Source organism: Nannobrachium achirus (genome assembly GCF_963921795.1).
Source record: "Nannobrachium achirus genome assembly, chromosome: 8".
NCBI lineage: Eukaryota > Metazoa > Chordata > Actinopteri > Myctophiformes > Myctophidae > Nannobrachium > Nannobrachium achirus.
This window is the reverse complement of record NC_137817.1, coordinates 29,887,963-29,903,009: the sequence shown is the minus strand read 5'-3', so window position 1 is coordinate 29,903,009 and position 15,047 is coordinate 29,887,963. Positions and strand designations below refer to the sequence as shown.

Genomic DNA, 15,047 nt, shown 5'->3' with positions numbered 1-15,047 from the left:
CTGCATTCGGCTGTGTATGTTCATGTATGTCGGTGTCTGTGTGTGTTAAGCCTGTAGCCCAATGAGGGACCAGCATTTCTGGCAACGTCATCATTAACAGCCAATGAGGGACCAGCATTCCTGGATAGAATATGGTAAATTGGACAGACTCATGTTGATTGTGACCGTAGGTCGCATTTACTACCAAAACCTCCACGGGCTGTCTGTGCGTCAGTCAGTCAGTGAGTCAGTCCGTCACACTTTTGCCCTGCTCATATCTCCACAACCGTTGCCCCCATCCATGCCAAATTCTGCACACACACTCCTTCACTGCCAAACTACAAACTCCAAGGACCCCCGGAGCCCCAGGGACCCCCAGATGTAAAAAATGACCAAATGTGCTCACACGTCACACGTCACACTTTTTCCCTGCTTATATCTCCGCACCCGTTGACCCGATCCATGCCAGATTTTACACACACACTCCTTGCCTGCCAAACTACAACCTCCAAGGACCCCCGGAGCCCCAGGGACCCCCAGGTCCCTGGGGGACCCCCAGATGTAAAAAATGACCAAATGTGCAAAAATGACAAAATGACCATCCCAACGGGGCTGCTCACGGGGAATTCCCGGGGACCACCGACTCCTGCTGCTCCAGAACGGATGCAAAAGTGGTGGCGCCCCCAGTGGAGGACCCCCTGCCACTGCAGCGCACATAAAATGCCGTAACTCGGGCTAGGAGCGTCCGGGAGAGCCGGGGCCGGTACCTATTCGTCCGCCAAGGCAACGCGGAGACCCCACCCCTCATTTCTCACATGGCCCTATTCTAGCGCCACCTTCAGGCCGATTTTTAAAACACATTTTTGGACACTGCTCCTACAGTTTTTGCCCTAAAATCACGAATATCACTACACAGCATGTCTACACTCATGTCATCAACATGGATCAGGAAGATTTGGGAAAAACACATTTTTGCCCTATTTGTGGAGATAAGCCACCTACGGTCGCTTATCTCCCGATTAGGGAGTCTTACTGGTCACATGACTGTAGAGATACTGTCTACCGATTTGCGTGATTTTTGGACAAGATCTGTAGAAGTACTGTCCAAATTTTTTTTTTTCATGATGGTGCTAGAACAGGCCAGTGTGAAAAATGTCTAAGGCCTGGCGGAGACAACAAGAATAATGAATGTGCTTTGTTTGCTCTACCCTCGAAATGCTAACAACCCCACTGCACAGTAGCCTCTGAATTTTAAGCACCAGAGCCTGCAATGAAATTGCCCCCTCCTTCAACAATAAAATCCAAAACATTAGTAGCACTCATCAATATTGATAAGTGCTATTTGTCTAATGTTTTGGATGTGCAAATCCACATCGTTTTGGATGTGCAATCAATGTTTTGAATGTGCAAATCCACATCGTTTTGGATGTGCAATCAATTTTTTGGATGTGCAAATCCACGTCGGGTGCATGATATATATTGTATTTGTCCAACTAAAACTAATTCAAATACCATGATGCAATTTAATCTGTTCGATCATGAAAACTTGGAGGACATCATAAAACACCTGCAATCCTCCTCCTGCTTCCTTCATCATATTGTTCCAACAGTATAAATAATATAAATGTCATTAATGTTTCCAATTGCCTCAGATCTTCTACAAATTGTGAAACCATTATCTTCTCTCAGATGGCTCCCACAGGCCCTGAAAACAGCTTTTGTCTTCCCGAGCAGAAGGACGCTAAGAGTCTTCTAGTCCGCTCTAAGGGCGAGAATCGAGGTCGTGCATATGGCTGCTTTGGCATGTATACCCTTCTGCTGAGCTGGTCGAGTCATCACTGTGATGTCAGAACAAGTCAGCTATGGAGTCTGTGAGGTCAGATGTAGAGGTATTGACCAGCTCCATATATGGAGATCTAGGTGATGATCCAGTCGTCTCCATGTATGGATATCCAGGGTTTGATTCGGTCAGTGTTGTGATCTTCACATATGGAGATCCAGGTGATGATAGTCAGCAGTCTTGACTTGCAAATGAATTCCGTCTTGGCCATATATGGAGCATCCATATATGGGCATTGCCAAATATGGGCATTCCCAGATATGCGCTTATTATAGGTGACATTGGGACAGGGATCTCCATATGGGCATAAAAGGGACAAGGACGGAATTAATTTGCAAGTGTGACTCGTGTCGCGTCAACCACACTGGTTAGACTGACACAATATGTCCATGTATGGGCATTCCCAGATATGGGCTTAATATTGCTGGGCATAAAATGGATTCTATTAGTGTGGTTGAACTAACAGGGCATCATCTGGGAATCAGATGCAGAGGTCAGCTCCATATACGGAGATCTAAGTGATGATCCATGTATGGATATCCAAGGTTTGATGAGGTCAATGTCGTGATCTTCATATATGGATATCCAGGTGATCAGCAGTCTTGATTTGCAAATGAATTCTGTCTTGGCCATATGGAGCGTCCATATATGGGCATTCATTGCCAAATAGAACCTATGGGCTGAATAGTGACGACATCAGGGATCTCCATATACAGTATGATTACCAGAACAGGCTGTCTTGGTCTTTGAGTCAACAATGTGATGTCACAACAGGTCAGCTATAGACATCGAGGCGTTACCTACTCACTGACTCATTGACGGACAAGATCTGCCAGGTTTCATAATAAACTGTAACCTACGGTCGCAATAGTAAGTTATTATTGGGGTTAGATCTAGCGCTTGTTGAATACAGTGGCTGGATACAGTGAGGTGTTGGGCTTATTAAAGGTTAACTTTGACGCATGACACTTTCCGTTCTTGCTGCACATTGATCCTCAAACATCCTCAAAACAACCCCCAGGAGACTAATCTCCATTTCAACCGCTTTAGACACTTTCACAGAAAAATCTACTCAAAAGCCACCCTCTCTCCATCTCCGTTTCATCGGTCCGCCCACCGCTCTCTCACCACTACAGTCTATATGTGACACAAATCTCAAGTCCTGATCGATGACACCCACCACCTCTATAACCTCATCTTTTGTGCAGTCTGTTATGCTTTTGGAATTGAAGCAGATTGTTATTTATTTTATTTATTTAGTAGTTAAAATAATGTAAAACTTTAGTAACTCAACCTGGATGGTGAGAAAATGTGAAATAGTGAGCCTGATATGGCTTATTAGTGGAATGAGGATAAAGTGAACTAGAAAGGTTCAATTCTAACCTGAATGGTGAGAAAATGTGAAATAGTGAGTCTGATATGGCTTGTTAGTGGAATGAGGATAAAGTGAACTAGAAAGGTTCAATTCTGGGAAATTGCAAGTGTGGTTGCACTGACGTGAGTCGCGAGGAACCCACTGGGAAATGAATTCCGTCTTACCATTTATATTATATATTGTGATGTCAAGTGAAGCATGACCAAAAGCTTCACTTTTCTGTTGTGCAAATGACAACAAAAAGCAGGTTCACTTTGCTGGCAAACAAATCTCAGACCTAGAACAATAGTGTTGCCTATAGCAACAAGACTAATTATTGCAACGCATAATGTTAGGGTCCATTTTACACTCTGTTAAATTAACACTCGGGATTTTGCTGTATGTAGAGTTGGTGAACAGGAGTTTGGAGCGGCTCCCATCTCCCTGGGGGATCTTGTTGATTCATCCTTCCGGCAGGAAGTGTCTAAGGATCAATACGAAGCGGAGGTCTCTGAACAGAAAGAGAGACAGGGAGCCCTCGCCCAGCATAGGCCTTTTTTTAAATTAACTGGCCCCAGCTCTATTGCAGGTCTGAATGAAACAATCAGTCATCACCATCATCATGATCATCGTTATCCTTAGCCAATGTCCTCAACATAAAAAAGAGATTAACAAGGTGACTTTGGACGCCTGCAGTATTGTTATTTTATATGTCCCAGTCCAGAGAAACGGCATGGTGACCCTTGTTGAATCAATGTTGGCCTACTAGCTTTGTATACAAATCTCTGAAGATTTGGATCCACTGTCCTTGAATTGTTAAATTCCTGTTGGATGCTACCTTATCCAGTATTTCCTCAACAGCATGGCAGTAATGTACTTTCAGAACCAAATGTCACGGTGGCTCATTATACCCCGGCCTGGGCATCTCTGGATAGCTCTTTGGGCTCTGTCTATCACTGAATTATCATCCAGATGTAGCATTTCCTTCCCTGTTTTTCTGCCCATTTTCTTTCCCCACTTTCAACCATAGCAGTCATTTTCTGCTTTCATGATTGCTATTTCTCTTCTCAATGCAGTTTCTTCTCAAAGAGTAACTGTTTTTGCCTATATTATATCAATTCGATGATATGTATCACAGAAATCACAATGTTAACAATATACAAAGCGATTGGCCAAGGAAAATTCTAGGGGTCCTTGACAGTTTGAGCACCACTGATATAGAAACATACGTTTTTCAGAAAACTGATTTAGAAGATGTGGTAATCATCATCTGGTTATTAATGTATAGTATGTAATGCAATGTGGTAAACAATGGAGTCTGTCTCTGTCTGCCCCCTGCACAGCTCAAAGGTGGCAGGGGTCAGACGTGATGAATACTCTTGTTATGTTCCTACTTTCCAGAGCAGCTTGTCTCCATCTAATTATTATACCACCTGTCCTAACTCTTACCAGGTATATTTAGTCTTCCACCCCATCATGAAGAGAGAGAGCCAGAGCCAATCCTCTCAGAGAAGATTAGAGAAGAATAGATTAGTGTGTAGCCAAACCGTAAACATCACCGAGTGACACGAGAAAGCGTGTTAAGTAATGATATGGACAACACATGCGTAACCATGTCTTTCTAATCCGTACACATTCCTATGCTGTTTAAAATAACAGACCTTTCTGTAGAAATCATAACCTGATTAATGTCTATCATTAGATCTGAGAACTTTAATGTCGTAAAGGTCCATTCCGGAATAAATAAAAAATTAGAGCAGCCAATTATTTGTACCCCTTTTTTCGCCCCAATTTAGTCATTATGACAACTAATTCCTCCCCACACAGGTGCCGCCCCAGCCCGTAGGAACACATGCAGTGACAAATATCCCCCTACCGCCCAGAATTGTGTTCACACCAGATAAAGCCGGCTGCACCACCGTGGATTCGAACCCACAGCCTCCATCCTGGTGGTCAGGGAATTAACCACTGCACCACCCGAGGCCCTGACAATGCAAGGGTGGAAATAGATAAGGGTTAAATAGTGGGACGGGGTAGGCTGTGTTTAAGAAGAAGTCTATATGCAAACTCAATCTTAAATCAGAGATTTTTCTTTAATCCTGTGTCAACCACTTACACTTTGTGTAAGACCTTTAACAGCATAAAGCTTATGAGGTCACTGACACTGAACCAATTACACTTCTAGTTTGCTTAACAATACCCCCAACACATCTGTCTGTGTGTGTGTGTGTGTGTGTGTGTGTGTGTGTGTGTGTGTGTGTGTGTGTGTGTGTGTGTGTGTGTGTGTGTGTGTGTGTGTGTGTGTGTGTGTGTGTGTGTGTGTGTGTGTGTGCGCGCAAGCAAGCCCCCAGTTAGTCATTTTGGGGGGATGTTCTGAAAGAACAATTATTATGAGAACACAAGAGGAGGAATCTTGCTAGTTCATTCAGCAGGCAGTCAATAATGTTATACTGTAGTGACCATGCAGCTGCCAGCTGCCGCCTCCACATGAATGTACACAGTAGGCTATAGTCTGTACTGTATGTATGGGCCCTGTGTGATTGTGTTGAGAGTCAGTGTTTGTTTGGAATGTTTGTAACCCTGTCCCTTATTAGTTATGACCAAATGTTGTCTGTTCTTTAACCCTAGAACTCATTCAGGACCATTAAAGCAGTTAATGTTATCTAGTAATGTAAATCAACCTCTAGCCCTCTCTCTCTCTCTCTCTCACACACACACACACACACACACACACACACACACACACACACACACACACACACACACACACACACACACACACACACACACACACACACACACACACAATTTTTCAATTCAAAGGAGCTTTATTGGCATGAGAAAACATACGTTTACATTGCCAAAGCAAGTGTCACACACACACACACACACACACACACACACACACACACACACACACACACACACACACACACACACACACACACACACACACACACACACACCTCTGTGTCAAGTAGGCCAAGCCTATAGGCTACTTTTGCTCATCTGAGGTAGCAAGTGTCAGTCAGTGTGGCGACAAATACCTTATCCCATCGCTGCAAGTCAGTGTGTCACTTGCCAAAAATAACAGATATACAAGCCCATGTGCCGTCGCATCCATCGTACTATCGGAGCGGCCCCTTTAAAGGGCCAGTTCACCTCTGGGACAACCAGATCTTATTTTATTGTTGTTTGGGACACGATCAACACAATCCTAAGTAATTGTTTGTGTTCAATCTGTTTTGAGATATTTTAGTATTTCAGCATGAATGATGATGCATTTTGCATCATATGAGTCATCATGCTGCATCATATGATGCAAAATGCATCATCCTTCATGCTGAAATACTAAAATATCTCAAAACACAGATTGAACACAAAAAATAACTCAGGAGTGTGTTGATCGTGTCCCAAACAACAATAAAATAAGATCTGGTTGTCCCAGAGGTGAACTGGCCCTTTAAGGGCCATCGGCGGTGGCTGTTAAATAGATCACACACATACACGCACACACACTCACACAGGCACACGCACACACACACACACACACACACACACACACACACACACACACACACACACACACACACACACACACACACACACACACACACACACACACACTCACACACACACACACACGGGCCCGCGCCGCCGCCCCCCCCCCCCCCCCCCAAAGAAGGGGAAGTAAGTGTTCGTGGAAGCACTCACACACACCATCAGCCAAGCCAACGGTGCAGCAGCAGCAGCACAGCACAGTGCGTCGAGCAGGGAGATGGAGACCCGCAGCAATCTGAATCTGAACCATCTGGATAACAAGAAATGACACATTGGAATACCGCTTGTTATCTTCAATAGCCAGTACATCAAAGGCAAAGCTAGTCGTCTCACCGACATCATCATCGTCATGATGATGAAAGGAATCCTGTACTGAGTGAGGTGAGCCTGCTTTTATGTCTTTATTGTTTGGGTGTGTAGTCTAAACTAGCTGCGGTCCATATTAGCTATGTCACCGATGAGCCCTTGAGCCTCAAGAAAGGCTGCGGCGCTGCGCACCCTCTCGTCTGTAGTAAAAATAAAAAATATAGTTTTGCTACTCACCAAAACGAAGACTGTTCTAAGATGTTGAAAGCCCACTTTCCTCAGTGGGAGCACTCTGAGCCCCCCACCTCATGTCTAAAATACACTTTTTAGCCAGAAAAAAGAATTTCACCGGAATGCAAAATCTGGTCAATTGAATTGTCTATTGACAAGACCTGTAGAGGGCGGTGTGGAGTAGCGAAAACCTCCGGTGAAATATTTTCTTTTCTGGTCAAAAAGCGTATTTTAGACGTGAGGTGGGGGGATCCGAGTGTTCCCACTAAGGAAAGTAGGCTTTCAACATGTTAGAACCGTCTTTGTTTTGGCGAGTAGCGAAAGTGTATTTTTTATTTTTTACTACAGACGAGAGGCTGAGCATGCAACCTGGGCTACCACGGGTGTGAGCGCAAGCCAGGGCTCAACGGTGACATAATATCGTTAATGAGAACTCCTAACGCTATGGACCAGAGCTAATACTAAACTATTTCAGTTGTTTACCCTTATTTACAAGCAAGTGGAGCTGGTAATGATTATGAAACGTGCTTGGTGCTGGAAAACACCAGCATCGTGATTTAAGGTAAGGATAGGATAACGACCTCGTTCGCAGCCTCCAGGATAACTGGTGCTGAAGGAAAGCTGGTGTTGTGTGTTTTTGGTATCCATCCCGATTGACTCGTCAGCTCGGTGCGAAAATGCATTAAGAACATGGGCAAATAAAAAAGACTATACGAATATTGTCCGAAAAGTTAAATCGGCCCTTAACTGGATCATCGTATAGGCCTATTATAGGCTGAACGTTGAAGGCAGGGAAAACGGGTTCGTTGGGTGCGCTGTGAGAGATGCTCTTGGAAGCTACGCCTGCTAGGATTGGGGGTCGTGGTAAGGGGCTTTTACCATAATCCATTTAATAGACTTCAAGGGTTAAAGTTTGGTCACTATACACCGTCGCACGCTATGTTTTCGTGTTGTTTCGGGGGTCGTTCGTGTGTCGTTCGTTGCTTTAGTTTGCGGGGCTGATGCGAGCCTTTAAGCGGCCTCTTTCATCATCTAGCTGAATAGCCTATCTATTATTTTGGCCGCCGCAGCAGTAGCAGCAGCAGCAGCAGCAGCAGAGGAGCACAGATCCATTCACCATTGGAGGCTGCTGCTTCCATTCATGAATTCATACAATGTTCATAGTGTTTTATGTGGTCTTCCTGCCTGGCCAGGCCACCACTCCACAGGCCTACCCTCTAGTCTAGCCCACCTTGGCCTATAGACATGTTATTGACTTTATCTGGAAAATCTAATGTTATTGTTGGCTGTAAACATATTTGGGCCCCAACATAGGCCAGCAGAACAGACCTACTGATTGCTCTTCTGTCTTTTTTTTTTGCCCAATGCAGAACACAATGTCAACTGTCAGCGGAGAGTGATGGGTGGCTATAGATTTCAGCGTTATATGAACAAAGAACAGTTTGAATAATGTCTTCAATGTTATGCCTAGGCTAACTTACAGTAGGATATTGACATTCATTACTAATCGAGGTCATCAACAAACCATCCATTTCGTTGCTCTATTTTCAGGAGGCCTCTGCATTTGACACAGTAGCTTATCCATGGTCATCTGTGAAATTAATTAGACCTAGTGGGTAAGAGACAGGAAATGGAACTGAGTCGTGGAATGTGCATCTCCCACGCGCTTCATCCTTTATCACTGGCAGCCATATGGAAGCCTAACCTCGCTCAATATTTACATGAGCGCTGTTTGCCTGAGCGAGTAGACATAGTGTGTGTGTGTGTTAAATATGGATAATAAGCTCTAGACCTAAATAACTGTCTTAAGAGGCAGGTGGGTATGTAGCACTTATCAATGTGCTCAGGTGTGTGTGTGTGTGTGTGTGTGTGTGTGTGTGTGTGTGTGTGTGTGTGTGTGTGTGTGTGTGTGTGTGTGTGTGTGCGCGTGCGTGCGTGCCTTTGTATGATGGGTTAAAAATAATGACTCATGGTCGTCCGGATTCAGGAAAGCCCATTTTCCTCATGTCTGGCTTCCTATCACTGCTGGCATCTGTCTGTCTCTACACAGGCAGCCATAGTTATCAGTTCCGTGACTCAGTTTTCCTTGAGTGTGTCCTCTTGTTTTGTATACATCTCCTACTGTCAGGTCTGTGCTGGCCTGCTGGGCACCTTTTTGACACTGGTCTATCATTATCCATGTTCATTTTGACCATTTATGATCACAGTTGGAACTTGAACAGTGATTAGTCTGTTGTCGAGGAAAGACGGTGGGGACGAGGCTGTCAGTGGTTGCAGATGCTCTACTATTTCTGACCCCCTGTTACTTTCACCTCATCCTTGTTCAGCCTTCTGCTGTGATTCTTTTCGTTCTTCAGATATCTCCTCAAAGAAGCCGCTTCCTCCCCATCTTCTTTCTTTCTTTTTTTGTCTTTCTCTCTCTCTCTCTTTCTCTCTCTATCTAAATTCAAAAGCATATCTAAGGTGAGTCAGTCATCCCCTCTGTCATAGTTCAGTGTACCTACAGACCCAACAAACGTTTAATTGTGTAACTGTGCCATCTGATCTACGGTTTGAAAGGCTTTTCTCAAGCAAGGATCTTAAATGTCTTTTATCAGTGAATAAAACCCTGTGTTTATACTGTGGATCTTTTATGACAGCAAAGCTCAACTATAGAGTAGTTTTGAACAAATTGGTTGTCTTTTACGGTCCTGATCTTGTCCATGGCACAAATAATGTTTTAATTATGCCGTGGTATATATTATGTGGTAATGCCTGAACATGTGTGAACCATATGCATGTGTGTGTGTGTGTGTGTGTGTGTGTGTGTGTGTGTGTGTGTGTGTGTGTGTGTGTGTGTGTGTGTGTGTGTGTGTGTGTGTGTGAGAGTATGGTGTGTGTGTGCGCGCGCATGCAATCATTCCACTCGTAATTGCCATCATTAATGCAAGAGTAGATCATTATCTTTGCTTCACTCAGATAGCAGGGCTGTGTGTTGTAGAGTCGATGCTTTTAGTGTCATTTAATGTCCTTAAATCCCTGTAACTATTGGAATTGTGTGAAAATTAATGACACTGTTGGATTCTAACGTGCGTTTTTAAAGGCTGTAATATGCAAGGTACGGTACTGTACCGAGTGTGCAGCTGGACACATGCCTGGAACAGGCTAATCTTAGAGAGCATGGCTGGCCCATCATTCTCATTAGCCAATCACAGAGGCATGGAATGCCTCACAGCAACAATGTGTGTGCACTCTATATACAGTATGTATGTTTGAGTGTAAATTTCAGTGACACATTTCACTAGACCCAAAGTCTATGGCAAGGAGCCTAGCATATACACCAACATAAGATAAGTAGCAAAGCTGTGAATATCACACTCAAGTCATGTGGTGGCAACAATATTTGCCAGACCCATGAAATGGGTAGGCCTACATAAGCAAATGTCTGTCCGGGTTTTCTATATAAAGGGTATATATGATGATGACATGATGATGACATGCCTACAAAAGGCATGATGTCATAAATGATGATGACAGACAGGGGGTCTGGCACAACCAGGTTGACCTGGTCTAGTTTTATTTAAATACTGGCCAGCTTCTACTGTCCAATCCTGCCAATTTATTATACTGTATCCCACATGGGTGGTGCGACAAAGGTTCTGTATTTCCAACTGAATAACAACTTTTGTCACGTGACAAAGTATAATTTAGCCCTAAGAGGACTGTATAAAGTACGCAAAGGAGTGGGTCTTGTACAATGTGTTTTGCAGACTGCAGTTGATAGGTTCTCCCTATACACATAATGTCTCTTTCCTCTCATCTCCGGTCAGTTTACAGTTACAGACAGATCTCCCAGCCATCTGACAGAGATATCAGCCCTGCTCCCCTGGGTGGGCAGGCGAGGGGGGGGGGGGGACTTGTGGTAGATATTTACAACAGATATTGAAAAGAAATGGAAATAAAGCCTATATTATACTTTGTCGAACAACAGTGTCGCTGGCTGGAAATCAGATTTTCAGTTAGTTCCCAAGACGTTTTTCTTTTTTTCTTTTTTTTACAGTGTTCTGGTGTCTGGGATGAGAGCATTACCTGCAGCATTCTGCAGCATTACCCCATCGTCCTTTTCCTTAGGTAAACATAAGGAGACACAGGGGGATGTGGATATGTATGGATCTGTAGGCTACTGGAGTGAATCTCCCCTCCTTTATACGTCCCTTTTAGTTCCTCCACCTTCTGTACATTCACACACACACACACACACACACAAGCAGACGCAAGCAGACGCAAGCACACACACACACACACACACACACACACACACACACACACACACACACACACACACACACACACACACACACACACACACACACACACACACACACACACAGTGATTGTTTTAGCAGCTGGTCCTGGGAGCAAAAACATGACCCTCTCTATCCCCTATTACTGTATCACGATTCGATTCCCCTCCTCACTCTTTGTTCCTTACTTTCACACGCTAGCTCTTCCTATACATTCATTCCCCCATATACGCATACCCTCGTTCTCCCTTATAATATCATAACCATTATGTCTGTCGATCCCCTCTGTTCTAAGCCACAGTGCAGAAGAGGCTGCAGTGTACTCTCTGAGTGAGCCTCCAAAAAATAAAACACCCAATCCAGTCCACTTCTCATGGCTTGTGTTTCATGCTGACTTTGTGCGTGCGTGTGCATCTGAGTGTTGGGGTGTGTGCGTGTGCAGGCGGTTGTGTGCAGTCACTCCAGTATCCTTGAGAAAGGCACATCCTCTTCTTAGCGGAAGGGCAGTAGCTCGAGAAATGCATCTCGTTGCATGTTGTTTTTTTTTCTTCTTTCTGCTGAATGTGTGGAAAGATGGCTCCAGAGCAGAGTTTTTAAATAGCTAAAAGGGTATTGACTGGCTCATAGCACACGCATGGTAAGCAAGCTAATAGTGTTACCACTTCAACTTCATGATAAAACTCCTATGGCGTGAACAAATTAACAGCGGACGGTTGGTTGGATGAGTGAATGAACAGATGTATTTTATGGATGCATGAATGAGACACAGTTGTATTTATTAACACATGCATTTTGCATGAGGAGCTGGTCCATGCAGCCTACATTTACTTTTCCAGCAATGTTGTTGGAAAATGGTTCATGTAAACAGGTTCCTGCTGGCACTCAGTGGGAATGGATCTCCTTCAGAGTGTCTGTGGGGGCAGGAAACCCATTCACAAATCCCACCTTCCAGGCAGGGCTTTCTCTGTGCCGCCGTGGCTGCCCGTTGCTGAAACTTTAATGAGGCGTATTTCTGTTCTCTGATGGTAGCTTATGAAAGAGGCCCCATCTCAGGCTCCATCGGACTGTGACTCAGCCTGGTGGAGGTGAACATGAGGGAAAACAGCACAATGTTAACTTATTCACCTTACACAGCAAAGTCCTGGGTGTTAATGGAGCCACGGTGCTCAGCCAACCCCGACCCCATAGAGAGAGATAAACCAACTGCATGGACAGCGTGTTGCATCAGCAGAGCGATAGTTGACACAGCTAAAATCACCGTAATATTGACATTTTGGATCCCAGCTCCACATCCTGTGGGACGCAGAGGCAGATCATGAAGTGATTTCTGTTAACATTGTAGCTGCTTTGGACCTCCTTTTCAACTCTACATTCATCTGATGTTCTTTTGTAAATCTCAGAGGAAGTATATACTAGAGGTTCGGACCGCTGCGTCGCACCGCCGATCCGACTGATGTGCCCATGTATATCGAGATCTCTGTATCTGTCAGTCCTTGTTAGCCTGGTTCCAGACCCTGAATTGCTAGCCACACCCCTTTAAAAGTTTGTAGTGAAACAAAATGTCAATTCAGGCTGAGTGTCAGGCTAAGTCCTTGTGCCTTTTATGCCCATATACAGAGATCTCTATCTGTCGGTCCCTTTTATGCCCATATATGGAAAGCCCTGATGTCTTCAGTATATGCCCATACATGGGCATGCCCCTTTTTGTGCCCATATGTGTCCGCCTATTCATATCTGACATACTGTATATAATATATACACACACTGAGATCTCCATTTATGGGCATATTGGTATATAATATATACACACACAAGGACTGAGATCTCCATATGTGGGCATATTGGTCAGATTGGCGAGGTGTATGTAATTACTCTGTAGTGTGTGTGTGTGTGTGTGTGTGTGTGTGTGTGTGTGTGTGTGTGTGTGTGTGTGTGTGTGTGTGTGTGTGTGTGTGTGTGTGTGTGTGTGTGTGTGTGTGTGTGTGTGTGTGTGTGTGTGCTTCCTGAGATTTAGTGACAGATGATCCTTCAAACAGCTGTGACTTCTGGGTATATCGCATATTTTTACTATCTCCCTTTCTTGGCATCTCATTTGATTCAGATCTTCGGGTTCTCTTCTTAACACCAGGGGGGAGATGATGAAGGAAGCGAGGCTGAAAAGAGAGAGAAACCTTGACTGAGTTGGATGTGGTTTCACTAGGAAGTGAAAACATTTGCAATCCACTGTAATGCTTCAGAACATTTGCATGGCTTTGTAAATATTTATGGTGCTATATGATGGGTTTGTGGCAGTATTTCAAAAGGTGACAAGAATGAGCACATATCCTGATCGAAATGAGAGAAGCTGGTAGCTCTGACAACAAGCTTTCACAGCTTAATGAGTGACCGCCGTCTCCACACCAGCTGCCACACAAAACAATAATGAAACATTTTAACTACTGCAAATTTCTGTAATCACTGGAGTGCTAAAGGCAGAGCAAGAGTGAATGAAAACTGTGCTTGTATGGTGGTGTTGACATTGTGGTTGGTTGTATGATTCGGATAGTAGTTTGTGTAAGATGTTGGCTCCTCACCACAGTCCAGAGAGAGGCAGCAAGACAGACAGAAAAACAGACAGACAGAGAGAGAGTTCTATCAGCGATGTGATGTGGTTTGGCACCGCTTGGCCCAGAGAGGGAGGCAGCACAGAGCACTGAGTCATACACACACAGGGGAATAGACAAATGGAAGGATGAGTGGGTTTGTGTGAGAGGAGGAGGAGGAGGAATAGGAACGCGACTGTTGTCTTTATTAAAATGGGCAAAAAAACGACACCACTCAGTAGGCTATTCAGAAGAACAGCAACGCAGAAGTGACACCATCACACAATTAGCTATACGGTATGTGTGAAGTCCAAGTTTAGTTTAGCTCTCATCTAGAATCCAAGAATTCACTTGATCCAAGTGCTTGTTCAAAAAAAGCAAAGTGTCAAAGGGACCAGCATCTAGCAGCATGAAGATATCTGTAGGAGATTAATCACACACACCCACAATTAAGGCATCATCTTCAGCTGTGTTTACCTGTCAACATGGCTACAGTGAGAATGGTCTATTGGGATTAGAGGGGCAACATTTAATCAAACAAATTGATTTAATTGATTACATCAAATTATTGACATCCTATTGTTTTTACCAGATTTTCGGTGGCGGCGTGCATGCGCCGCATGAGCGGCGGCCCCGTTCACGGCCGTTCAACGTCTTGTCTTTCACACGGAGAAGAAAAAATACAACCACAGCGATTCATGAGTCAGATATAGTCCATAGAAAATGAGTCAGTCGAGCGATGTGGGGAAAAAGTAGCCAGAAAAGGCCATTTTACCGCAGCCAGATATAAAGGCTGTGAATGAGGAAGCGAAAGTCGGCAGCAGCGGTGGCCGAGTTGCATCATGGGATATGACGTGCGCAGCCGCAGCACCTATTTACCTGGTTACCATGGTAACCAGCTAACACGTCCC

At 44.3% G+C, this 15,047-nt stretch overlaps 1 protein-coding gene across 1 annotated transcript in view; it reads left to right on the top strand.

Moving 5' to 3' along the window:
• Positions 1–11,929: 11,929 nt before the first annotated feature.
• Positions 11,930–15,047, top strand: part of sh2b2 (SH2B adaptor protein 2) — a gene marked incomplete at its 3' end in the record, with an annotated part of 16,215 nt that continues 13,097 nt past the window's right edge. The window contains exon 1 of the mRNA XM_080732153.1: positions 11,930–11,952. Coding sequence (XP_080588279.1) covers positions 11,942–11,952 — 11 coding nt within the window. The 5' untranslated portion in view covers positions 11,930–11,941. The remainder of the gene's footprint in view (positions 11,953–15,047) is intronic.